The following is a 26,321-nucleotide window of genomic DNA, read 5'->3' as shown; positions in this document are numbered from 1 at the left end:
TTCCTTATGGATAAAACCTGGTTTTCACTGTACAGGGCGGATTGCGGACTGCATGTATGACGTGTGGGTGAATGGTTTGCCGATGTTATGGTATGGGAAGGTGTGTGTAATAGACAATGAACACAGGTACGTTTTATTCCATGGCAGTCTGAAAACATAAGAGATACCGTGATGAGATCTCGAGGGCCATTCGTTCACCCTCATCACCTCGTGCTGCAACATGATGATGCTGCAGCAGATGACATGTGTTGTGAATTGGCGCAATATAAATAAACTGAATTGAACTGAAAATTGAATTGAATTGCCCACATTGCCAGGATCTGTACACAATGCCCTGGAAGCTGAAAACATCCCAGTTGTGACTGTTATACTCCCCCAGACATGTCAACCTTTGGGAATGTGTGGGATGCTCTGGATCGCTGTATACAGCAGCATCTTCCAGTTTCTGCCAGTATCGCACAAGAAAGTTCGCCCTACCACTGAAGAAGAGTGACCAACATTCCACATTCAACAATGCACTTCATGAGGGAAATGGCGGTCACACCATAACTATTAAACAAGAATTATTCGGTATATGTTCACAACTTGTACTTTTTTATCTTCAATTTAGACTTAAAACCAATTAAAATCTTTTAATGTTGGTATCAAGAGCCCACCTTTCATTTCACTGGTGCAGTGAAATGAAAGGTGGGCTCTTGATACCACAGAAAGGCAAATATAAAGTTGATGTGTGAGAAGTAAGGCGACTATTTGGTCCTCCATGTTGATTTGGGTGCTCTGTGCAGGGGTAAAGCTTGTTCATTCCTTAGGTAATTACATCTCTAAAATGAACATTTATGTTTTAAATAAATGTTTGGCTTTTTCAGTTATTCTAATAATAATAGTTGGACTAACATGATTTCTTTTTAGGTACGAGAGAATCAAAATCCAACTGTACCCTCAATAGCTTTTTACCATACAAATTACCATTTAATTTATCGAATATGACTATTTACGACCCTTTTTGATAGCCACAGTAAAACAAAATCTGCATCATTTCCATAATTCATTTGCACTTCTTGCCAGTTTTATCTCATCTTTTCACACATGGTACAATGCTTCTGAAAATCAATGTGCTTGAACACATTTTCTTCTTCAGCTCCACAGTACAGTTAATTTGATCATATTTTGCACATAAACTGAAATACACTGAAGACAGCCCAGGTAGAACCAGTTACATCAGTTTTGTTTTACAGTGTTTTTGGCTATAATTGCAGTGGGTGCTGCAAAAGTTGCTAACATGTAGATAGTACTTTGCTCATTACCTCATCCGTTTTGGTCACTTTATTGATATTCAAGCCGACAACTTGTTCTCCAGACTTTCTGAAGGTCTTTTTCTTTGCACTGTAGCGTCTTCTCCCCTATTTCTAATCAATTTAGGCATAAAAGGATTCTAATCACAAGGGATAAACCAGTCTTGCATTCACAAAGGAGAACAACGTAGCACATGCAATGCACATTACACTGTAACACACAACGACATTCTGTACCAGAGCTGCATATGCCTTTGAGGTGATATGCATAAGTCAACTGACTGTGTTTATACTTTAAACATTTTTGGGGGTTTTAATGAACTGCTGTAATCTATTCCTAAGTATTGGTGACTTTTTATTGACAAATGTAATCAAATGAATGCTGACAAAGACCATCCCCCTTACACCAGTTAAGAGAAAGGGTCTCTTTGTTTTCTACACACACAGGCAGACACGGCCATAAAAATCTCTTCTTCCTGTGACTGCCTCCTGTTTTTTCTCATTTAAAGAGTGAAAGAATAAAAAGAGAGGAGAAGATTAAATGAGAGGAAGAAAAGACAGCTTCCCAGTGCCAACAGTGAGCTCAGTTCCTTGGTCTCCTGTTTACTTTCATTCAGCCTGGACAAGCAAATGCTGTCTAAATGTTGTCTATCATTTAAAAATACTAACAACAAAAAAAAACCAATACTTTTAAAATATATTTATTTTTGAGAAAAGTCATGACATACATTCAAAAAACAAAAGGTTTTCTAGCAGTAAATTGGCTTTGATACATTCGACTTTGCACCGCAAGTCTTGTCATGAAACATCACATACTCTACATTCGGATATGTATAAAGATTTCTAACAACTAGCTTGTATGCCTTTGCCTATCCCAGGGTTCCTTTACTTAAATAAAAGACTCATATTTAATATTATTTAGCAGCCTTTACGGTGAAGCAGCCCCATATTAAAAGCCCTTTGCCCAGAACATAATTTAATGCTGGATGTGTCGTCTGAACCCCGGGGAGAACAAAGTCGTCACGTGGGTTGGAGAGTGAAATCTGACATCCAGCGCCGGCTCTGCTCCAGCTTGTCTTTGGCTCACTCACACGCCTACAATTTTCATGTTTAAAAAACACTGAAAACCCACTTTTCAAATAAAGCCTGATAAGGTTTGATTTACATGTGATAAAGGAGTGGTAGAGATGCACTGAGAAATCTTTTGGAGACTGATCTGTGGATTTTGTGGTGACTCAGAAACTCAGAACGTAAATGCACCAAGTCAAGGTAACAACAACACATTTCCATGTGCAACTTGTAACTAAGGGAAGAATGTCAATGCTAGCAATTTTTAGCATCAGTGGAGTGTTTAACATGAAGTCAGAGGGAGAACAGAGATGCATAAAGTTCTGCAACATGTCGAGCAATGTCTGCAGTTACCAAGATAGCAAAACTCGAGGTGATAACAGGAAGGATGAACATAATTCAGCAACGTTTCTGTGATTTATCCTCTTTTTATCTTTTGAAAATCTTAAGAGTAAAAGGTAAGGCACTACATTCGCTAGTAAAAACACAAAGCGAGTTGGTTTATGGCATCGGTGCTAATCACTAACATGAGATGCTTAAAGCAGCTTAAAATGCAAACTTTGTAACCATAGTTTTATTTTAAAATGATTGTTTTCTAACACAGCATGCTGATGCCTGTTTCTAATATAAATAATATATGTCAATAATGTAATCTAATATGAATGATTAACCACTGCTTACAGCAAGAGAGCTAGAAAACCACCCTGAAAGCTATTCTTACACATTCCTAGAGTTCTTGTGAAAACAGAATCGGCAGGTCAAAGGTTTACAAAAGCCAAATCATCCTCACAGTTCTAATTGGAGCATCATTTATTACTAGCTTTAGTGTAAGGTTTCCATAAACTGCCACGCAATAATGTTCTTCTAATGAACAACGTAGGCTGCGTGTTTTATATTTTGCACTGGAGTAAGAGCCTGGCAGCCAGAGTTCACCCCCCACCCCACGTTTAAGTTGTAACATGAAATTCTGAAATGTCTGCAAAACCAGCTGCTTTCTATGATTTTAAAGGCATCAAATTATCAACAGATTTGATACAGTCAAAATATAAAAATAGATATGTGTATTTTCTTATAACATCAGACTTGGATGCCATGGGGCTATAAATAAAAGTAAAATAATTTTCACATTGAAAGTAAAAACAAAACAACAAAAAAACACTAATTTGAACAGAGCCCAACAAAATCCAGTTATTAAAAAAGTGCATCTGATTGAAAGTGATCTAAAGTAAGGATTATCAGTCGATGATGTTTGGGCCAGGCACACAATGAAGACAAAAACAAATAAAAATGTGTTTTTCCATTTAAGGCTTTTCAGTTTGTACAAAACTAGAAGTATCTTTTTTTTTTTTTTTTAAATCAAACATTTTTTTTACATGTCAACATTTTGGCACTTTGTCAGATGGTATAATGGAGAGCTAAGAGATGAAATTGGCTGTAGTGAAATGTGCTATAATTTAGACCTCCACAGAAATATTGGGACTGACATAACCTGAGGGCATTATGTTACTGTAAAACTAAAAATTATTTCATTTTAACCTACTTCTGAAATATTAAAGGTTTGATACAGTGATAATGTTCTAAAAAGTGCTGAAACAGTATTTTAACTGGGAGTTATTAATAATAATTATGTTACTACTTCCCTGTAACACCTATAAAACATTCAGTATTGACAATCAGGCCAACTCAAACAGTGGCTCTTAAAAGTGTAAACACTCATTAAAATGCCAGGTTTTTGTGATCTAAAATAATCAGACCGTGAAAACCCATTTCGCACCCATAATGTGACTTTTAGGATTCAACATTCATTTGGACTGTATACTGAAACTTAATCAGGAAGTGCTTCAGCAGGTAGGCCTTTAAGGGTGTGCACACTTGTGCAACCAGGTTATTATATCTTTTTAACCTTTCTAACACATTTTTATGTATGTTGGTTTTTTTTTTTTCACTTGAATTATACAAGTTATACATCACATTAAAGGTGGAAACAGCTACATTATAAAAACCTGTGTATTTTGCCATTGGTGCATTTCAAATTAAGTGCTTTTGTTAAGGTGATAAAAATTAAAAGTATTAATTTGATTCCGTCGTTTTCTAGAATTACTCTTAGGGCAAAAAGGAAAGAATACTATATAAATAAATACTTGATTGTTTTTAAAGACATTTATTTTATCCGAATACTTTAGCTCTGACGTTTCAGGAAAACAATTATGGTTTTGTTGCCACTATTAGAAAGATACAGCTGTGAGGAAAGGCACAGAGTCTTGATTATTTTAAGCGATGCTACCCACAGTTAGAAGGTTTAGGGGTTATGTCTGCAGAAACATAATAATTCATAGAATTAATTTCTGGTCCCACTAGCTTTGGTGCATTACACCTTATTCAGGACACTAACAAAGAAGAGCTTACTGGATTTAATACCTTAATATGTCTTGATCTGGAGAGGCTGACAACAAGAAAGGCTGAAGTAGCTTAAAGTATCATCTAAAGTTTGAGAGGTTTTTGGCAGAAAACCTCTTTGTCACACTTGATGTTTAAGCCTGCTGCAGAACAGTGCACAGCCTTCGGTTTGTATGTTGGACAATTTAAGGATTCCATGCATTTTTTTTTTTATAACTGCAACAAAATAAATGTAAACAAAAATGGTCAATACTGGTGCATGAACCGTGACTTGATAATGCTGAAGTGAGTTTTGTGTTAAGATAAGCAGCCTCAGAAGTAAATCTGTCTTTCCCCCTTGTGGAAACTATTAGAACAGCACACACTGAAAGGAAATAATTTCAGTTTTAAGCATTTCTGTGAGGGAAGACTGGGTCTCCTTTGAAGCATATAATGGTGAGTTTTAACTTTACACTGCTGTTACTCACAGGTCTATACTTTGTTCAGAGTGGCGCCAGTGCTACACTGCAGGGGCAGTTCAAGATCGGAGCACGTCTCAGCACTGTATTTGGGAGAAAGGATGCCTGAGCAGCTCCTCGGCACTTGGTCTGTGTTTGGCCTCCACAAAGATGCAGCGGATAAAGTCCCGAGCCTGGTCAGAGGCACGCGGGGGGAGCAGCGGATTTGTTGGTTGGGTGGCGATCTTAAATATCGCCGCCATGGCCTCAAATTCTGCCCACGGGGGCTTTTCTCTGAGCATCTCAACCACAGTACAACCAAGGCTCCTGAAAAAGACGTGCAAGATTGTTAATGCTGCAGTTTGACAAGCTGAAACAAAGATCACATATTTCATCTGAATACCACAATAGTTAATGGATCATGCAAAGTACCTCTTAACTGTTAGGAGAGAAAATCCCTCTGGGGAGCATAACTCTCCCTCCAGCAAAGGCTGAAAACAAGCTGAGCATATAACAGATCTGTAATGACCTGTTTGACTGGCAACAGCTAATCATATCATCAGACTGCATAATGGTAGACTATTTCTGTAAAAAGTTACTATTTCTAGGAACTTAAATGACAGAGATATATTCCATACAAGTTTCAACCTGCTTTTCCTCTGTTTTCTCAGCAGGTCAGGAGAAATTAGATCTGTCTTTTCACACTTTACCATTTTTACTGGAAGGAATCTAGACTGGAAGTTAATGTTTCAGTCAGTTTTTGTACTTCTACTGCAAAAACAAAGCTACAATCCATGTGTTTTTTTGCATGTGCATGTTCTCGCTGGGATCTTATATGACAGAACAAACCAAGAAGTACACAACTGAATGAAAAGGACATGATTTTCAAAAATATTTTTCAAATAAAGTTTTGAAAACTGTGAAACGCATTTGTGTTCAGTCGTGTTTACTATGATACCGCCCAGAAAAACAGCTCCCTTCAGAAGTCACCTAATTAGTGAATAGAGTAACCCTATGTGTGAAGGCATGAATGAACACACCATCATGAAAACCAAGGAAGACAACTAATAGGTCAGGAATATAGTGATGGAGAAGATTAAAGCAGATTTAAGTTATAAATCAATATCCTAACAACACACAGTTCAACCCATCAACCTTGCACTCTTTCAGTTTCTGCTCTACTGTTTCAGGTACTTTACTGGGTCTTGGTGCGGGATTTTACAACAGGATGAGATCACTCTGCAGCACTCGCTTTACCTGCCAGAGAGAAACTCACCAGACATCAGCCTTCCTGCCGTAGCCCTCTCCACTGATCACCTCTGGACTCATCCAGTAGGGGGTGCCGGTCACAGAGCGGATGCCGGTTCCAGACATGCAGATGGTTTGCAGCCTTTTACTGGCACCAAAATCTCCAAGCTTCACGTTTCCTGCTGAATCCCGCAAGATATTGGCACCTAAAAGCAACAGTTTTCAAAATTAGCTGCGCTCACAAACATCTAATTAACATCTGAATGATGTAATCTTCGGATCTCTGAATTTAAACACAACTACCTTTGATGTCTCTATGCACGATCATGTTACTGTGCAGATAGGACATTCCCTCCAGAATCTGTCTTGTATATTTCCGGGTAACATTTTCTGTCAGGGCCCCATAAGCTTTCAGCTGGTCTTTGACTGAACCCTAAGGAGAAGAAAGCATTGCTATGAAACAAAAAGTCAATTTATTAACTGAACTTGAACAAGCATGAGAGAGCATCATGATGGTCCACAAGAATAAACGTTAACTGTGGAGCAGACGAAAGGTATACAGTGCTTTGCAAACGTATCTATACTAATTCATTTTGCTTTTGTCATATTTTAGCCACATTTTTTGCATTTTAATGGGATAGTTTAGGAAAAACTGACGCAAAGCAGTAGATAACAGTGAAGCAAAGGGAAAAGTCTACATGGTTTTTAAAGCTTTTTGCAAAAACAAATGGAACGTGTTTAGCACTTTTGCATTTAGCCCCCCCCCCCTTTTATACTGAGGTTTAAACTGAGATAAGAGTTTCCCTGAAAACTTTCTTCAACCACTGCTACAACAGGTTTTGCCGACTGCTTTGCTATAATGTTACTTTAAGGAGTTAGATCAAGTGTGGGAGTAATTATGAGCAGTTAGCAACTGACAGCTGTCAGGGCAATCAAAGTTTGGAGAATCAAGAAATGTTTGCATGAAGGAGTCAAACAAACAGCCAGCTAAAATTAAGCTAAATGTGAGTAGTACTCTAAGCTAACAGCTACTTAGAGCCAAGTCAAATCAAGTTTGAATTTTTAAACTGAAATTTTCTCAGCAGTGTCAAACAGTACATTAAGAGCTGTTACTTCAGCCTTTTTGCATAAACTTTAACATACAAAAATGACGAGGTCAATAAAAGCTACTTATTTGCTCAACTTCTCTGCGTCGTTTTGAGTTATCTTCAGATGATGGTTATTACCCCTGAATGTCCAGCTCTAAGTTGCTATTTTCTTAACTTCTTCATGGGGTTCACCACCGACTCCCTAACTTAAAATTGTTTTGGCTGCTTGTAAAATTTGCTTGTACCGACTCCACAAAACCCCACTTAAAAACAACAGCAACAAGCCATTATAGAGCACAAAGTTTAAAAATATACAGGTCCTTCTCAAAAAATTAGCATATTGTGATAAAGTTCATTATTTTCTATAATGTCATGATGAAAATTTAACATTCATATATTTTAGATTCATTGCACACTAACTGAAATATTTCAGGTCTTTTATTGTATTAATACGGATGATTTTGGCATACAGCTCATGAAAACCCAAAATTCCTATCTCACAAAATTAGCATATCATTAAAAGGGTCTCTAAACGAGCTATGAACCTAATCATCTGAATCAACGAGTTAACTCTAAACACCTGCAAAAGATTCCTGAGGCCTTTAAAACTCCCAGCCTGGTTCATCACTCAAAACCCCAATCATGGGTAAGACTGCCGACCTGACTGCTGTCCAGAAGGCCACTATTGACACCCTCAAGCAAGAGGGTAAGACACAGAAAGACATTTCTGAACGAATAGGCTGTTCCCAGAGTGCTGTATCAAGGCACCTCAGTGGGAAGTCTGTGGGAAGGAAAAGTTGTGGCAGAAAACGCTGCACAACGAGAAGAGGTGACCAGGCCCTGAGGAAGATTGTGGAGAAGGGCCGATTCCAGACCTTGGGGGACCTGCGGAAGCAGTGGACTGAGTCTGGAGTAGAAACATCCAGAGCCACCGTGCACAGGCGTGTGCAGGAAATGGGCTACAGGTGCCGCATTCCCCAGACCTGGGCTACAGAGAAGCAGCACTGGACTGTTGCTCAGTGGTCCAAAGTACTTTTTTCGGATGAAAGCAAATTCTGCATGTCATTCGGAAATCAATGTGCCAGAGTCTGGAGGAAGACTGGGGAGAAGGAAATGCCAAAATGCCAGAAGTCCAGTGTCAAGTACCCACAGTCAGTGATGGTCTGGGGTGCCGTGTCAGCTGCTGGTGTTGGTCCACTGTGTTTTATCAAGGGCAGGGTCAATGCAGCTAGCTATCAGGAGATTTTGGAGCACTTCATGCTTCCATCAGCTGAAAAGCTTTATGGAGATGAAGATTTCATTTTTCAGCACGACCTGGCACCTGCTCACAGTGCCAAAACCACTGGTAAATGGTTTACTGACCATGGTATCACTGTGCTCAATTGGCCTGCCAACTCTCCTGACCTGAACCCCATAGAGAATCTGTGGGATATTGTGAAGAGAACGTTGAGAGACTCAAGACCCAACACTCTGGATGAGCTAAAGGCCGCTATCGAAGCATCCTGGGCCTCCATAAGACCTCAGCAGTGCCACAGGCTGATTGCCTCCATGCCACGCCGCATTGAAGCAGTCATTTCTGCCAAAGGATTCCCGACCAAGTATTGAATGCATAACTGTACATGATTATTTGAAGGTTGACGTTGTTTGTATTAAAAACACTTTTCTTTTATTGGTCGGATGAAATATGCTAATTTTGTGAGATAGGAATTTTGGGTTTTCATGAGCTGTATGCCACAATCATCCATATTAAGACAATAAAATACCTGAAATATTTCAGTTAGTGTGCAATGAATCTAAAATATATGAATGTTACATTTTCATCATGACATTATGGAAAATAATGAACTTTATCACAATATGCTAATTTTTTGAGAAGGACCTGTATCTGAGTGAAATCTAATTTTAAGCCGCAAAATGAATGATGCTTCATACCCAACTTAAACCTGTGATTGATTGGCCACCAAAACTCACCCCTGGCATGTACTCCATGAAGATGGTGAGAGTTTTCTCATTGTGGTCTCTCAAACAGCCGTAGTACTGGACGATGCGCTCGTGATGTAGATTTTTTAGAAGCTGGATTTCACACTCCAAAGCACTAACCTCCTGTAATAAAAACATATACGGAACAAGTACGGAAATTACACACTGTACATAAGAAAAATGCTTTGAAATTGAGAATAAAGCCAATTTTTGAATAGTAGTAATTAGCTGAAATGGTAGATGGAAACGAATGTAACCATAAACATTTGAATAGCAAAGTTATTTTTGATCACAACCAAAAACGACAGCAGAGAGTCCCTGAAGGTCGATAGAGTTTTCCTAAAGCAGTTCCTGTGTTTACGTCTGAAAATGAGGCCGCAGCAGAGACAGGACAGAAAGGGAAGTCAAAGAGACACAAAGTAATCCCCAACTCCCAACACAGAGGCCAGTTTGGAGTAGCAACTGATTTGGATCTGCAACAAGCCGGGGGGGTGGGAGTGGGGGTGTGAAAGGGGGACTGGAGGTCAAGGCAGTACTGACCCTGCAACCACCACTACAATACTCAGCACCTCGAGGATCCAGGAAGTGACAGTGCATGTTTTCTCTTTGGCAAACAGGAAAAGACATTAAAACAAGGAAGAGGGGGGTATGAGGGAGGAAAAGATAATCTCTACGATGCATTCCACTTATTCAGTTACAGCAGATCCATCTGGCGTACTGTTATGTTATTTTCATCAGCAGATAAAATAGCATTCCAGTGAAAGCAAACAAGAAAGCTTTCAGTGGAAGAATGCATATACTAAATTTAAAATTTCCATCCCAGGATGTCACGGTAGCAACCATTTCACCTTGCTGGTCTCAGGACTTCCAGGATCAAACCGGACTTGCTTGGCAGCCAGCTCTCTGCCCGTATCCACATCGTAACAGAGGTAAACCTGGCCAAACGCACCCTGGCCCAAAAGCTTCCCCCGACGCCACGTCACCGGGGCACTGGGTGCTGAGAGAAAATAAAAACATGTACAAATCAGATTTATCAACTTTTAAATCCAAGTTAGTAAACGATTTTCCTTTCAACATGTTGTGAACATATTTCCCTCTTTCCAATCCAGTTTTATTTATAAAACATATATTAAAAAAAAAAACAACGAAGTTAAAAATATTCTTCTTTTAAGCACAACCAAGTTAATTTGTGCAAAGAAACCCAAGAAATATTTAAAATCTCAACATTTTACAATTTTGTCTGCATGGACTAAATCTTACAGTGTAGAAACAATTAAGGCCGTCCAAAAAGATGGATGACAGGTTAATTGGTTTAGGGTCTTCTCTGCACGTTTTTCTGTCCTGCCATGGACTGGCATCTGAACCGGGGTGTACCCCACCTCTTGTAGAAAACTGACGGGTCAATCTAGTGCCCCCTGTCATGACACCAGACTCCTCCAAGGGGATTTGCTCACCACACTTTCAATGACTTTATGTTATCAAGATGTTATGCATTCCCACTCATTAACACAGGATTTAAAGCACAGTTCACTATTTTTTTTACCCACCTCATCTTCTGTAGCAGCAAAATATCTACAAACAGTTTGATTTATTTTAACCTTGGCAATAACGCCTGTCGTATCGTTAATCTGTCTCCATATTTACTGATATTCTTGGCTATAGAATTTGCTTCTCACTTGTAATGAACTAGTTGCACAATATGTGCATCTGAAAAATGATCCAAAGCAAACCAGCAAGTCCACCTCTGAATGGGTTAAAAAAACAAAACAAAAAACAACACAAACGTTCTGAAGTGATCTAGTCAAAGTCCAACATGACCTTAAACAGGCTGATCATGCTCGAAACCCTTTAATGTAGCTGAATTAAAACAATTCTTGCAAAAAAAAAAGAGCTAGTCAAAATTCGCCCACAGAGATTAGAAGACTTACTGCCAGTTATGAAAAACGCCTGATAGCAGTCTTTATGTTTATGTCACATACTATTAGTCTAGATGAAGATTAATTTTGGTGTAATCTGAAGTTTACATGACACGACTGTAATTTTGAAGAAACGTCTAGGGGATAGAATGAGAGAAGGTGACAGAATAGTAACTGCCAGTTAGGTCTAATTTGTGTGGCTTTGTCTCCACAGATATACGGCTTCCTTCCTTCTAGATCGTCTCTTTGGTTTGAAGGCAGATCCAGACTACGAGTTTCTTTAGCCTTTATAATAAAATCTAGTAGGCCATTTCAAATGAGCAGGATAGGATTACTGAGTGTCTTTGGAGACCAAAAGGTCAAAGGTTAAAGGTTGATTCAAGCTACAGACTATTGGTCTATGACTATCTCTTAACAAAGCCACAGTTCACACTTGCACTGCATTATACGACGAAAAAATTATAAGAAAGGTTTCAACAAAAAACAAAAGATTTCCTTAAAACCTTATTAAATTGGATTTATTGGATTTATTATATCAGCATCAAATCAGGGAATATTTTAAGAGCTCGGTCAGTACTCACACTTGTGGGCGACAGAACGATCATGTGGACGCAGCCTGCCTTGTGTGTCGACCTGCTGCCAGCTGCCTAGACTCTCCTCGCTGCCGTTGAGCGATCGTCTTGAGGGCACCAACGTAAACAGGTTTCCCTGGGGTCGCCGAATACGTGGAAAAGTTCGCCGACCTGGAGGATTCAGCAGAAAACAGTCGATAATATTACCATAACATGACAAAGGGAAAAAGAACAAAGAAACTTACTATACATAGTCGCTGATAAATGCATCAAAGACGTCTTACCTTCACTGTGGTCTTTGTAATGCAGGGAAACGTGATACCTGCGAGGATAGGTGCCTCCCTTCCCTGCTACCCTGTCATACACATGATTCTCTCGGTCTGAAAGCAGACAAACATTCACAGCTCAGCACATGTAAGGTGTAGGTAAACAGCTTGTAGATGCTGCACCGTGGTTGAAAAAGCCTCAGTGTGTTTCTTGTAATAAAAAAACTGATAATCAGGTAAAGTCAACAACATCTGGTGCTTTCAAAAATAAAATGGTGTCATCTGTGTCGAATTTAGCATTGGCCCTTGCTGTTGTAGCACGTCATTTTTACACGCTTAGAGTAAAATCTCCAGGTTCGGCTCTCACCTGAGAACTCTTGTCGATTATCTGGGTAACTTTTGGCTCTGTGCATGCGAGACTTCCTCACTGATGGGCTGCAGGAGATAACAGAAACATCATGAGAGTCCATGTAAAGTAAACCAGTAATTCTTTAGGCTATAACAATATTAATCAGCCAGTAATTATGGAATTTAACTAGAAAAAGGCATTGTTGTAAAGCTCTTTGAGTGCTCGGTATGATTGGAAAGGCACTGTACAAGTTGAGCCCATTTACCATTTAATAGAGTTTGCTCATTACCTTTCTGAGTTGCTGTCCAGAGACTGACAGCTTCCGGAAAGAGAATTTTCTGCGCTGCTCCAGGGATCCAGCACCTGTTCAGACCCGTATGGACAGATATGAACATTGATTTCTCACTTTAAGGTAGCTTTTAAAAAAAAAATCTACAATCAAAATCTAAAACATCTTACACGGAAGTGAGTTTTTACATTTCTACCAACCGTGTCTGGTGGTGTTTGACTTTGCAACTGTGCAAAACTGTTGAACTAAATTTGAAAGTATAAACAAATACAATTATGACTTTATTTCTACATTCTGAAAGTCAAGTCAAGTTTATTTATAAAGCGTTTTTCAGCAACAAGGCACTCAAGGCGCTGAAAGGAGGCGCTTTAAACTGCACACTGATATGCTGTAAGCAGTTGTATAAGTGACAGTAATGTGATTCAGAATTAACTTTATTTTTCTCAGATTGCCAAGTTGCTTTAATGAGAAAAACCATTTAAGTCTCTAAAGAGAAGATATAAATTTAGAGGAGACCGTGTGGATCCTGTCTTAGCGAGCATTTCTTTCGTTGACTCACACATTGATCACTGGTTTCTGGGATGAACTCCCCCTCACTGTTGATGCTGGTGTAAGAACCCTGCCGGGCAATCCTCTGCTGGCATTCAGGCACGTATCCAGGAGGCGGTGAACTTCGACCTGTGTTCTGAGAACCTTGGATAAGACGCGAAAATGAAAGAAAATGTAATATTTAGGAAAATATTAAACAAAGTAAAATTTTAAACAATGTCAGAAGTCGTCACAGAGCAGATTACTGGAAATGCAGTCCTTTTTCTGTTTGAATCCTATTGTGTACAAATCCTTTCCTTATACATTTATTACCACCCCTAAGCCTTAAAGTAAATACATCTTTTATTGAAAAGGTATCTCAAAATGAAAATTTAAGAGCATCTAACTCTTAATTTGAATGCATTTATTAAGTAAAAAAAAAAGATACATTTAACAAATCACTTTGTACAACCCCCTTTTTACAATAGGACAGTACCTAGTCTTTGTCTATGGTATTTTACAAGGTAGGAGCAAACAGAGAAAGGTATCTTTGACCATTCTTTTATGCTCAATTTTTCTGGATAATCTAGAATCCCGAGTCCTCTCCTATGCTCTCTTCAGTTTACCCCACAAGCTTTCTGTAATTTAGGCCTAGGGATTGAGATTGAGCAGTTATTTTTACTTCTGTTGAACTGTTTCTATGTTCGTTTAGCGATATATGTTCTGTATATCCAGTTGAAAAATTCAATGACAACCCATTTCAACACGGTTCCAGGGCTTCTGAAAGAAAAACAGGCCCACAGCATCATACATCCACCATACGTAATGGGATACATTTTCCCATACCGATTCTTTGTTTTATGCCAGCGACACCTGGCGGTATTTGTTGGTAAAAAGCTCAATCTTAGGCTACGTTCCAACTGCAGGTCTTGATGCTCAATTCCAATTATTTGCTTAAATTCAATATTTTTTTGTGTGTGGTTGTTCAAACTACTAATTAAATGCAACTGCCATCAGACTTCAGTCTGAGCGGTTCACAACCCCAAAATGTAACCTTAGACTCATATGACTGACGAACACGTTCCAGTTAGAGTAGCAGCATTGGCTGAAGATTCTGCATTAATTTGCATCACTGCTTACTCATTAGAAGTTCATGAAAACACTGATCAGGATAAATTAAAAAACGGTTTCAGCTCATGTATTTTAAAAGGGATTGCCCCCCAGCAATTTTGCTAAAAATAATCATGTTACCACTGAATCAATTTAAGTGTCCTATCAATAAATCATGCACATACTATATTTTGCATACAAGCAACCAGACCTTCTTTCAAGAGGTCTTGACCGGCACTTTTCCAGGCTTCATGAATGTCTTTCAAAGATAAGACAATATACAACAGCTCTCTGGTGATCAGAAGGTTTGTGAAAACGAGTGAAAAGGCAGCCGAAGTTCAAAGAATAACTTTTATTCAGCCTGGAGAACTTCTGATGAGTGATAATATAAAAGATTAGATTAGGTTAGAGGTTAGGTTAGGTTAGGTTAGAGGTAAGGTAAGGTAAGTTTATTTATATAGCGTTTTTCAGTAACAAGACACTCAAAGTGTCTCGTTACTCGTCTGGCTTCTTGGAGGAAAATTACAAACAAAAGTGGTTTAAAATGCTTGCATTGTAAGGTATCCATGCAAACAGGTGTTTTGTTTTACTTTAACACACTAAAACTTAAGCTCTCTCTTCTGAAGTTCAAAGCCCAAAAGCAAGCATGCCACAGATTAGCCTTTACACAGAAGACTTTAAACTTTCATAGCTTGCTGCTATAAAGTCAGGCTTTAAAGCCCGTCTGCGCCTCAGGATAAAAGAAACCACCAAAACTAGACCAGTTGCCAACACAGTAATAGCCTTCTGTAATCTTATTGGCTGCAATCCAGAGAGCAGCATCAAGTGATTGTGAAAAGGAAAGGGAAGTGGATGAAATGCAAGAAAGGAAAGCAGAAAAAAAAGTAGAAGTCAGTTTAGTATAAATAAAAGCAACCAGCTACCACATATATTTAGTTAGTTATTAGGTCCTCTGGGATGAATAATAAAACCTAATTTTATCTTTTGTAAAAGAGTGTGATCATATACCTGTCGATAGGTGGCGCCCTCTGGGTTCAGAGGATTGGTAAACCGTGCTAACGTCTCCAGTGGAGTGGGAGGCCTTGATCCTCACCTGCTTACATGGTACAGGATGAGAGTTGGAGGAGGCCTGCAGTTGTAAGGAGAGAATAAATGATTTCAGAATCAGAATCAGCTTTATCGCCAAGTTCGTACATACAACAAACAAGGAATTTGACTCCGGTAAACTTTGCTGTGTGGGTTTCTTTTTTGTTTTTTTGTGTTATAAGATATATTCTCCATATATCCTTATGTCCATAAATACATATATACAAAGGTGGAATTGCAACTTCAGTATGAGGTTGTTCTATACTCTATTAAATGTTCAACAGAGAAACATCATGGGGGAAGAAACTGTCTCTGTGGCGGCTGGTTTTAGTGAACAGTGCTCTGTAGCGCCACCTGAAGGTAAACCTCTAAACAGTTTATGTGCAGGGTGTGTGGGGTCTGCAGAGATTTTGGCAACTCTTTTCTTGACCCTAGACCTGTATAAGTCCTGGATGGAGGGAAGGTCAGCTCTGATTATTCTCTCTGCTGTCCTGATTATTCGTTGCAGTCTGGACCTGTCCTGTTTTGTGGATGAGCCAAACCACACTGAGATGGATGAAGACAAGACAGATTGAATGATGGCAGTGGAGAAGATGACCAGCAGCTCCTGTGGAAGGTTGAACTTCTTGAGTTGCCTCAGGAACTACAGTCTCTGCTGGGCCTTCTTTCGAACAGTGTCAATGTGTGAAGACCATCTCAGGTCCTCACACATAGGGGTGTTCAACATTTGAACACACCCTCGGGTGTGTTCAAATGTTGTTGGTCAAATGTCTTGACCATGTTCTGAAAACATGGTGGAACAACTGGTAAGGCTCATGTATTTTAAAAGCACATTGTTGTAACACGAAGAAATCAGGAACTTCTATTTTTTACAATATGTCATTTAGACATGGAAGTTGTGCAACTGCATGTTGTGTATTTATGTGCGTAGTTTGTGACCTCACATTGCTGTGCTCTGGAGAAAGAAGCATTATCCTGATGCTCTTCATGCAGGAGCTTCTGTCAAGCAGGTCTATTGCCTTGTCCAGGTCATCTTGGCCTCGTAGAGGAATGGACATCTGATTGGAAAGGAGCACAAACACATAAACCAAAGCTCATAAAACAGCGGGGCAGATTTTAAAATGTGTAATTAACTGAGCAGAAATAAAAATGAATGTATTCATGTTAAAATAGTCACAGCTGAGTATATCTGAGCTCATTTCAGACCACTGGAATCAACTCATAGTTCTTAAAATAAAAGAACCAGTTCAATTTTTAAATCCAACCACTAAATAAACCTAGATATGGCTCTTTTTGTTACCAAATACCAAAACGTTTGTGCTTTGAGGACGTTCATCTGTGGATGTACTATTTTTACCATTATTGTGCAAATGGAAATTGTCATATTGCCATTTAATCTAACATTGTCATTATTATCATGTTTCTTTTCAACCCCATCATTAATATGCCATTCATGTTCACGGTGACTGTACCTGTATGTAAACTTCTGACTGCAACAAGCACTAGAGTAGATGATGAAATAAGGTTATGATACTGAAATATGTGAACTAGCAGCTGATAGAATCTTAAAAAATTCAAAATTGGCCACTAAATTCCTGTTTTAAAAATCACCTAAACTGTATGTTGCACTATCAGTGCACCTTAAAAGAAAAGTCTCGTTAAAATAACTCAAAGCCCAAATGAATATGTTATTACTGCTTATGATGAGTGAGTGAGAAGCTCTACCTGGACCTGGAAATATTAAATGCAAGTTGCTTCATTTTTCTTTTCTTTGTGAAACTTAGATCAATTTCTCCAGCTTACGAAAAATCACTGACAGATACAGGACAACTGCAGAGAGATAATCATAGGTGGTGAGCAAAACACGTTCAAAGGTTTTACCTCGTTGTTCAAATAATGGAGCTCCAGCTGCTGGCCAAAGACACTCTTTACTTTTTCCTGAATTCCCTCAAACTGCACAGGCCTTCCAAACACCAAGATCCTGCACAGAAAAAGTAAGAAATCACACAGACAGAAGGATTTATACCAGCTGGTAGGGAAGCAGCGCCTGATTTACATCCACGTGTGCCAAGAAAATACACACAAGCTGCCGTTTTTTAGTGTGCGCAGATTCTTCTAAGTACACCTTGCATATTTGTGGCTTGAGCTGGCAGCCACATGCTAACCACAGTCCTTTCCCTTTCCACTCTCCAGCTCACATACCTTTCAGATTAAAGTGCTGGATTGCTCCTTCTCATCAACTGGAACATGTGACATGAACAGCGTGTCAGCGAGAATGTGTTTATGTGCAGCGTATGTTCATGACCCCCCCCCCCCCCCCCCCATGCTTCACTTATATATAGAGTCCTTACACAGAGTTACAAATAAGAAGCAAAGTAAACTTACCTCTTCTCTCCTGAGTACTCAAACTTTATCCTGACATCGTCCTAAAAGAAAAGAAAAGGAATAAAAAGGTCAAGGAGATATTTTCTTTCCTTCAGCCTTTACCGGAACTCATTCATTCCAATTACTAATGTTATTTGGATGACAGAGAGATTTATCTTTTTGTTCAAACCACAAATGTTGCCTTTACATTTTAGGGATACAATAATTAGCCTTTCTGAAGCAGGTTACATGAGGTTTTTGCTTAGTCTAAATAAAAAGCAAGAGCCAATATCCTTTTAGCCTAACTTAGACTGGAAGAAGAAGACAGATCTAAAGGAAGCAAACTACGCCTAAGAGCATTTACGAAGCTGAAACAGTACATTACTTCCAAATTATACAAAAAAATCCACAAAGAAGTGCATAGTTGCAGGTGTGGCGGTGGCGTAAAGCGCACGACCCATGTATGGAGGCTACAGACCTCGACGCAACCGTCATTGGTTCAAGTCCCAGCCCGTTGACCTTTGCTGTATGTCTTCCCTTATCTCTCCACCCGATTTCCTGTCGGTCAACTTACAAAATAGAGGCCACTATTGCCACAAAATTAAACTGTTAAATAAAAAATGCAAACTTGCACATAATTGTGAAAGTTATATGGAAGCATCAAAATTCCAGACATGGATATTTGTTTAGTGAGGACACTAAATGAGGCTTTAGAAACACATACTGTATTCAATCCAAACATACAGACTGTACTAGCTTTCAAATCTAACTTCAAACAGATTCTACTTTGGTTAAAAACTGTTTGAAAATAAATAAATAAGACTTAAATTTGACATTTTTCAGTTTTGGTAAAGGTGATTTAGCCATGTGTGACCTTTATTGGTCAGGCCACATACTTCTTCCAAAGGGTTTTAAGCTAGTTTCCCTCACATCTGTATAAATAAGTATGTATATTATATACTTATTAGTGTATTTAACTTTCCAGACTTATCATGAACAACACCAATGAAACAAACCATTCAACTTCTGCTCATATACAAGGACGTCACTTAGTAACAGTGTCAAGAAAGTTTTTGTCTGATTTCTTCTGCTTTCGCTTTTTTGGTAACTTAAATGTTCCATATTATCAAACTAATTTTACTATCAGACAAAGATAACCACAATAAATACAAACCTCAGTTTTTCAATTTCAAATTTCACATTCGTAGGTCCAATCTGGTCCTATGTGAAAAAGTAAACTGATATCTGGCTCTGCCACCCTTGAAGCAACAACCATTTGCAACAACTGAAGATGAATCTTTTCACTGTGGAGGAATTTTGTTTTTCAATAAAGCAGTATTAGAAGGTTTTAATGTAATAACGGCCTGTTTAAGGTAATGCCACAGCATCATTAACAAGCGAGACAAGTATTTTTTCACATAGGGATTGGTTGGATTGGGTTTCTTGTCCCTGAATAAATCAAATCATCATTTGATCATTTGTATTTACTTAAGTCATATTTGTCTGATATTACTTAGGTAAATTAGAGTTTTTGAATCCTAATCATCTCAATATCCTGAAAATGTTATTAATTATTATCTGAATGGAGACATACCTGTCTGTTTGCCTGTGCTGATGTCTTTGGTTTGTCGCTGTCGTGGGTAAACACTGGCTGCCGTCGTGTCATCTGGAGGGCAACCAGGTCCTTCATTATAGAGTGGAGAGCCTGCCTCTCATCTGGAGACAGCCCAGACAACACACAATTAGATATTAGAGCACATTAAAACATAGATTGTGTGCATGTATAATGCTAGTAAAGATAGATGTGCTTTAGCAATTTACTTAGCCTTAAAATGGGAAGGACAACTTGTCAGCTTCCTTTACCCATAATCCCATTTAAACTATCTTTGACAGGGTTTTAGAGACAAGGAAGAAGTGTGCTGTTTTTGATATTCATTTTCTCATGTTTGATCTCAGAGTAAGCCCTGCCTTGGCTGTGCTAACTCAAGAAAAGAAAATATTCCCCTTGTGTAGCTTGGATAGACATCATACAGCCTCAGGGCAGCTGAGGGAACCGGACCCAAAAACCAATCCTTCACCTGACAGTGTCTGGAGCTGCAGATTGCACAAGCTTCGACATGGGAGATACTTCTTGCTGCATCTGCGTGTCTGTTTTTATCTCAAGCTTCGCTAAAACTATGCACTAAACGTCTGTTTAACATCAGGATTTAGAAGACTCACTCATTGTGGCAGTGTTGTGCGTGCGTGGTCCGCAGACCAGCGTTCAGGCTGATGTCTCTGATGTGCCAGACCACCCACAGCCTGCAAAGTTAAATGTTGAAATTAGTTAGGTTAATATCTTCAGATGATGCAAAACGGATGTTGGTCATTGAGTCAGGCAGGATATAAAAACATGTAAAAGGTAATCAGCAAGTAATGCAGAAGTTAAAAGTGTGCAAATCCCTCACTTCTTAAACCATCACTGTAACTATGAAAATCAGAGGTATAAGGAGGCCGTTAGCATGACCCATAAAAGATTTACACCGACAAAAGGTGTTAGGATAATTGCTAAACACAGAAACAACTAAAAATGAATTCTGATGTGATTTCTTTCTGCTTGGAACACAAACGCCTTTCTGATCCTGCAGTCCCGTCAGCGGTGAAGCCTAAGACTGCAGAAACCCAATCAAAACATTTCAACTGAATGAAAGTTAGAGTGAATGAAAATGCGTCCAGTGCATGCTGGAATATGCCCATGAGAAAGAACGGCAATTGGAAACGGCTGACATTCAAGCTGCACTGGCAGCGAGCACTCTGGCTCTGCTCAGATGAGAAGAATCCCTTTATGAGCAGTTTTCTGCAATTTAAAAAAAAATCTAAACCAGGTTTAAGCAGCTCTGGTTGCACAAGCAGCACAACCTTCCCTAAGCCATGTCATAAATCTACTGTTGAAGTTAACCGGGCAATATAATCAGCCCTGTTGAAGGCATCAACAGCATCATATACTGAAGTGCTTCTTTTAGAGGAGGCTTGCTTAGAGAACCATCTGCAGTCCTTCACCCTCCTTAACTAGCAGGGTTTGACATAGTGATCTGGTGTATATTAGGTTTTAAAATGTCCGAAATCTAACCTAAACTATGCAAAAATAAACAGATTCAAAACTGTCAAAAACAACGATGAATGCAAAATGTATAAACCTAACGTACTCCCTTACTGCTTCTATAGGGTTTAATATTGAAAATAGCATTCAGGTGCATTTAGTAGACTGATCGTCAGCAGGTGTGATAAAACCAGAATGAATGCTCTGGAGCATACAGTTATATGCTTACATAACAGCAGAATGGAAAGACAAAAGCAGTAACCCTTGAAGAAGCAAATATTCCTCCCCTTTAATCTGGGAACAGTAAGAAGGCTATTTCTAAACAATCATAAGTCCATCATTCTACAAAGAGAAAGATTATTCCCCCAAGTGGAAAACATTCATGATAGCTGCAGATCTTTCAAGGAGGGTAAATCTCTGGAAATTCACCCCCAGGTCAGACGGTCCGAAGCTCAGAGAAACTCCAAAAACCCTGGTGCTCCGTCTCAGACAGTCCAGGCCTCAGTTATCATGCTAAATATTAAAGTTCATGACAGGACAGTTAGAAAAAAAATGAACAAGTACATGGCTTGTCTGGAATTGGTTGCCAGGAGAAAGCCTCTTCTCTCTAACAAAAAATGTGGCAACGCAACTTAGGCTTACAAAGTTGCATCTAAATGAGCCCAAATACTTTTGGAACAAGGTCCGTTGGATTCATCAGCCAAAAGTAGAGATGCTCGGCTGTACTTCGCTGTGTCATGTTTGGATAAAGGCAAACACAGCAAATCATCACAAACACCTTATACAAACTGTCAAGCACAGCCGTGGAGGGACGACTACTTGGGCTTCTTTTGCAGCTACTAGGTCTGGGCACCATGAAATCATTGAATGGATCATGAGCTCCTCCGTAAACCCATGCATTCTCAAGTCAAACGTGAGGCCATCTGTCCGCCAGCTGAAGCTTGGGTCATCCGAAAGAGTAACAGAGGTAGCCAACAAATAAAATGAAAATAACCTCTACCCACTTATTCCAAAAATGTATCCGAGACACAGATGCTATAACTTCTTTAGAGGTACAGTAAAATGCAGAAAAAAAGCTGAAAAAAAAAGTAGTTTAACCACTGTGAGCAAAAAATGGTGAAAACGCAACAAACTGTAGACAAAGTGAGCCGCCTTGGCACCTGAGGCACCTTACCGACTCTGTGGATTTCTGGGTAATAATCACCCACAGGAATGCCGGGCATGTCCGACTGCGGCTGGCAGAGCGCAACCGCGTTGCTTTAAAGTTTCCGCTGCTCTCATATTGCCCTGCTAAAGGAATGGCCGCCAAAAACTTTCAACTCGTCCAGCTTGGTATTTTATACACTATAAAAAACCATGAGCTTCATGAAGTGTGAGATTCTCACTGTTTAATCTCTGTCGAGTAACTTGAGGTAACATAGAGCCATTGTCTCTTTCTTGGCCACAAACATCAGTGAGAGTGCTTCATCTTTAAAGAAAACTCTTTTGTTTTAGTCAAACAAAGCCCATCCTCTTTGTCAAAAGCTACCCTCTTCTCACCCCAGTTTGAACCGATTTTAATTGCCCCCCTATATGGAATGCTGGGAATTCAATTGAGGACAAGCCTCCTTGAGTCAGCTGTGCCTACTTTATTTTCGTCGTATCCCATTTCCAGGACTAGGTGGATTTAGATGGATTTTCCTCTTCCCTCACTCCTCTGTCTGCCTTTCAGAGGTGTTTAGTCTGAACCTGTTTTTTTTCCCAGCCCCGGTTCCCCCTGTTTCGGGCCAGAGATCCATCTGGACTCATGGTTTCACAGCAAAAACCCCTGGCCCGAGGTTATCGTGTTTCAGGTGCACATGTGCTTTGGTTTAAAAGACAGAACACATTTAAATATTCCCAAGACAACCAAGACCTAGTGTTGGTTCTGGCAACATCAGGTTCTAAAGCTGGCTTCCATTGTTCAACGGCTAAATGAACATTAAAACAATGTTGATCTATCAGAGGTACAGTCAGTAACTATCATTAATTTTTAGCATGTTAACCTCTTTTGATCAAATTAACACGTCAAAAGTCCTTAGTCCATCATGTACTTTTGGAAGCTCCTTCCAATGATGATTTAGGGAGCAGAAAGTCCATTGTACGCTTGTCTGTGACAGTAAGTGAGCAAAACACATCAATCATCATTAATCATCAGTCATTTGTTGCCCTTGAAGCTGCTGTAAGCAAATAGTTTTTCTTTATGATTTTGTTCTTTGTGAATTATTTTAAACAGCACACCTGAAGAGGCTGTGATGCCTTCAAAGGGTAATTATTGTAATTCTGAGAGTGAACTTGAGGTGTATTTATGCAGTATAGTCATCAAATGAATTCATGTGGTATTTACAACCACTAATGTTGATGTATGTTATTTCAAATTAAAGTGCCAAATTAGTGCATAATTTTGTGGAGTAATGTTCAGCTCCTTTTTCTCTAAAATCCATAAATAAAATGCAATACAAACTTCAGATGTCATCTAATTAGTAAACAGAACTCAACTGTGTTTTTATTCTCACTATAAATAAAGCTGCTCTGCGAAGCTCTCACAGGTTTGTTCGAGAACATTAGTGAGCAAGCAGCCTCATGAAGTCCAAACAACACACCAGGCAAGTCAGGGATAAAGTTGTTGAGATATTTAATGCAGGGTTATGTCATAAAATAATATTAAAAGCTATGAATATCTCATGAGTCACTGTTCAATCCATTATTCTACAAAGACATAGGGATTATGTTAACAGGACAACTATTAATTATGGACTGCACAAATCCAGCCTTTATGGAAGAGTACCAAAGAGAAAGTCATTGTTGAAAGAAAACCAAAAGAAGCCCTGTTTGCATTTCGCCTCAAGCCATGTGCAACAGCAAATGCCAATGTGGTAGAAGATGCTTTGGTCAGATTAGCCAGAAATATTACTTCTTGGCCAATAAAATCGCTATATGTAGAAAAAAAGCTAACACTGCACATCACCCTGAACACACCATTCCCACTGTGGAACATGGTGGTGGCAGCCTTATGATGTAGGGGGTATTTCCTTCAGCGGCGACATTGAAGCTGGTCCTAGTTTAAGGGAAGATGCATGAAGCTAAATAAGGGGGGAGACTCCAGAAACTTTAGACTGGAGCAGAGGTTCCCCTTTCAGCAGATCCAATGATTTGGATTAGAGCATATTCATGTGTTAGAATGGCCCAGTCAAAATCTGGACTTAAATCCAGTCAACAGGTAATTGCATGGATTAGAAATTGTACACAGAAGCTATCCATTCGCTCAGATCAAGCCTGAGCTATTTTGCAAGGAAAAATGAGCAAAAATGTCCCTAAATGCACAAAGCTGGTACAGACATACCCCCAAAGGACTTGCATCTTTAATTGCAGCAAAATGTGGTTCTACGAGGCATTGATTCAGGGGGGCTGAATATAAATGCACACCCCATATTTCAGAGTTTTATTAGTAAATAAATATAGAAATGATTGATCAATTTGCTTGCACTTCATGAGATGTTTCCTGTTGGTCTGTTTGTGGCTGTAATGTGACAAAAGGTGAGGAGCTTCAAGGGGTATGACTGCTTTCATGAGGCACTATATTTTCCTATTCACGTGGTTAAGAATATGCAACTTTTAAGACTATTTCACTGTTTGGAATTAAAAATAAATAAAATTATTGCAAGATCACAAACGTAAATGTGCAAATATATGTTCCCACAGAACATGAACGCACCACAGTTTACATCTGTCAACTAGGTCACATGAACGCCTCACAACCCTCACCTGTCAGGTAAAACGAACCCCTCCCGCTTGGAGCTGACCCGGTCACCGGCGTTTCGGGGCGGTGGTGGAGTAATATTTCCTGGAGGTGTCGACGTCCATCGACGGCCTCGGTCAGACCAAAACACCCGGGAGAAGGTGCGAGAGTTAAGGCACCATGGAGGGGCTGGACGCCCCCCAAGTACAGGGTGGGGGGTATGTCTTCTTCCACGGAAGGTTAACAACACAAACACACTAACAGAGTCTTTCGAGGTACTTTTTAAAGGAACCTGGAACTCAACACACAAAATCTTTCTATATGGAAAACCCTACATCTAACTGCTCCAGCTGAGGCCGCTGCAGCCTCGGATCTTTGGAAAACTTAAATTTCCAAAACATGATCGGCGCAGTCACTGAATCCCTATTCTCCCAGGCTTTCCTGACAAAAGCTCAAGTCCCATAAACGTGTGGAAAAACTACCAGATGAAGTGTAACAGTTGACGTGTTGCCTTTATTAAATCCATTTGTGAGCTCTCCAAAAAAAAAAAAAAAAAAAGGGGGAGGAAAACCGTACAGTTTCCGTGATTATGATAGCCTGCCTTCCTGCGAAATCTGTAGATTTTCCTCGTCCTTGTTGCCAAGACTTGTTCAATATTTTTGAATTATTTCTCTGTCGAATCGCAACATAAATACTCCAGGGCCTATCTGACCTATAGGAAACGTAAAAGACGAATTAAATTCAGCATGCGACGTCATTGTAGTTTTCACTCAAACGAGACACTTTAAGAACAGTAGAAGTACCAACCGTTGATCCTTTAGTACTACGAGAGGTTCAGTGTCTGTAAGACGACCTAATGTATGTTAGCTGGATATAAACTTTCAAGTAGGAATGTTTAACGAGTCATACTTAAATCAGGAATATAATAATACAATTTTTCCTGGGTTTAGGGAGATAAAGAGTTAGCTTGCCCGCAGCTTTCCACATCAAAAAACAAACCGAGAAACGTTCTTCAACCGAATACGACAAACTTCCTGACAGCACAAAATATCTCCACCGGAACCAGCTCCTGCTCCTTCAACAAGTCACGAAACCCGTTTTGCCGAGGTGGTTTCCATTGCTAACCGAATGCTTGACAACCCCGTGCGTCCACACATGTAAAATAAACCGGAGTTATTCCCAGAGGAATTCCTGATTGACGAACTATCCAAATTAGCGCCGTCAAGATGCGGGGACGCGCTGTTACTCGGTAGATGGCTTTTCGCGGGAACGCGCATATTATTGGTGGGGTGGAGCAAAACTCTGTGATGCATTCAAAAGTCAGGGGAAAAGGAGACCCATTGAAAGTTTCTATTATTTTTTTATGTACTGTGTAAATGTGTGAACTTTTATACGATTTATAAATATTTCAGATAGTTATCTTTACCTATTTTATACCATTGCACAATCCAATAATATTTATTTTAATCATCAAAAAATCACAATAAGTGTTCCC

The 26,321-nt window shown here is 39.3% G+C and overlaps 1 protein-coding gene across 1 annotated transcript; it reads right to left on the bottom strand.

Annotated features, from left to right (window-relative positions):
• Positions 1–1,977: 1,977 nt before the first annotated feature.
• Positions 1,978–26,069, bottom strand: LOC124864760 (mitogen-activated protein kinase kinase kinase 3-like). The gene is made up of 18 exons (XM_047359665.1): positions 25,634–26,069; positions 24,853–25,538; positions 20,211–20,291; positions 19,585–19,706; positions 18,012–18,052; positions 17,508–17,607; positions 16,571–16,684; positions 15,549–15,669; positions 13,462–13,595; positions 12,903–12,976; positions 12,632–12,699; positions 12,283–12,378; positions 12,008–12,169; positions 10,359–10,507; positions 9,502–9,633; positions 6,746–6,875; positions 6,471–6,648; positions 1,978–5,521 (listed from the first exon to the last, which is right to left on the bottom strand). Exons 3-18 carry the CDS (start codon positions 20,212–20,214, stop codon positions 5,293–5,295), a joined length of 1,854 nt encoding a protein of 617 aa, XP_047215621.1. The 5' UTR covers positions 20,215–20,291; positions 24,853–25,538; positions 25,634–26,069; the 3' UTR covers positions 1,978–5,292.
• Between the last annotated feature and the right edge of the window lie 252 nt (positions 26,070–26,321).

Source organism: Girardinichthys multiradiatus, chromosome Y (assembly GCF_021462225.1).
Source record: "Girardinichthys multiradiatus isolate DD_20200921_A chromosome Y, DD_fGirMul_XY1, whole genome shotgun sequence".
Taxonomy (NCBI): domain Eukaryota; kingdom Metazoa; phylum Chordata; class Actinopteri; order Cyprinodontiformes; family Goodeidae; genus Girardinichthys; species Girardinichthys multiradiatus.
Note: the sequence above shows the minus strand (reverse complement) of the source record. Positions and strands in the feature narration are given on the sequence as shown.

Coding starts and splice junctions, on each gene's coding strand:
- LOC124864760 (XM_047359665.1), bottom strand. Junction 12,379..12,631: donor TAATCGACAAGAGTTCTCAG/GTGAGAGCCGAA, acceptor GTCTGCTTTCAG/ACCGAGAGAATCATGTGTAT. Junction 12,170..12,282: donor TTACAAAGACCACAGTGAAG/GTAAGACGTCTT, acceptor TGAATCCTCCAG/GTCGGCGAACTTTTCCACGT.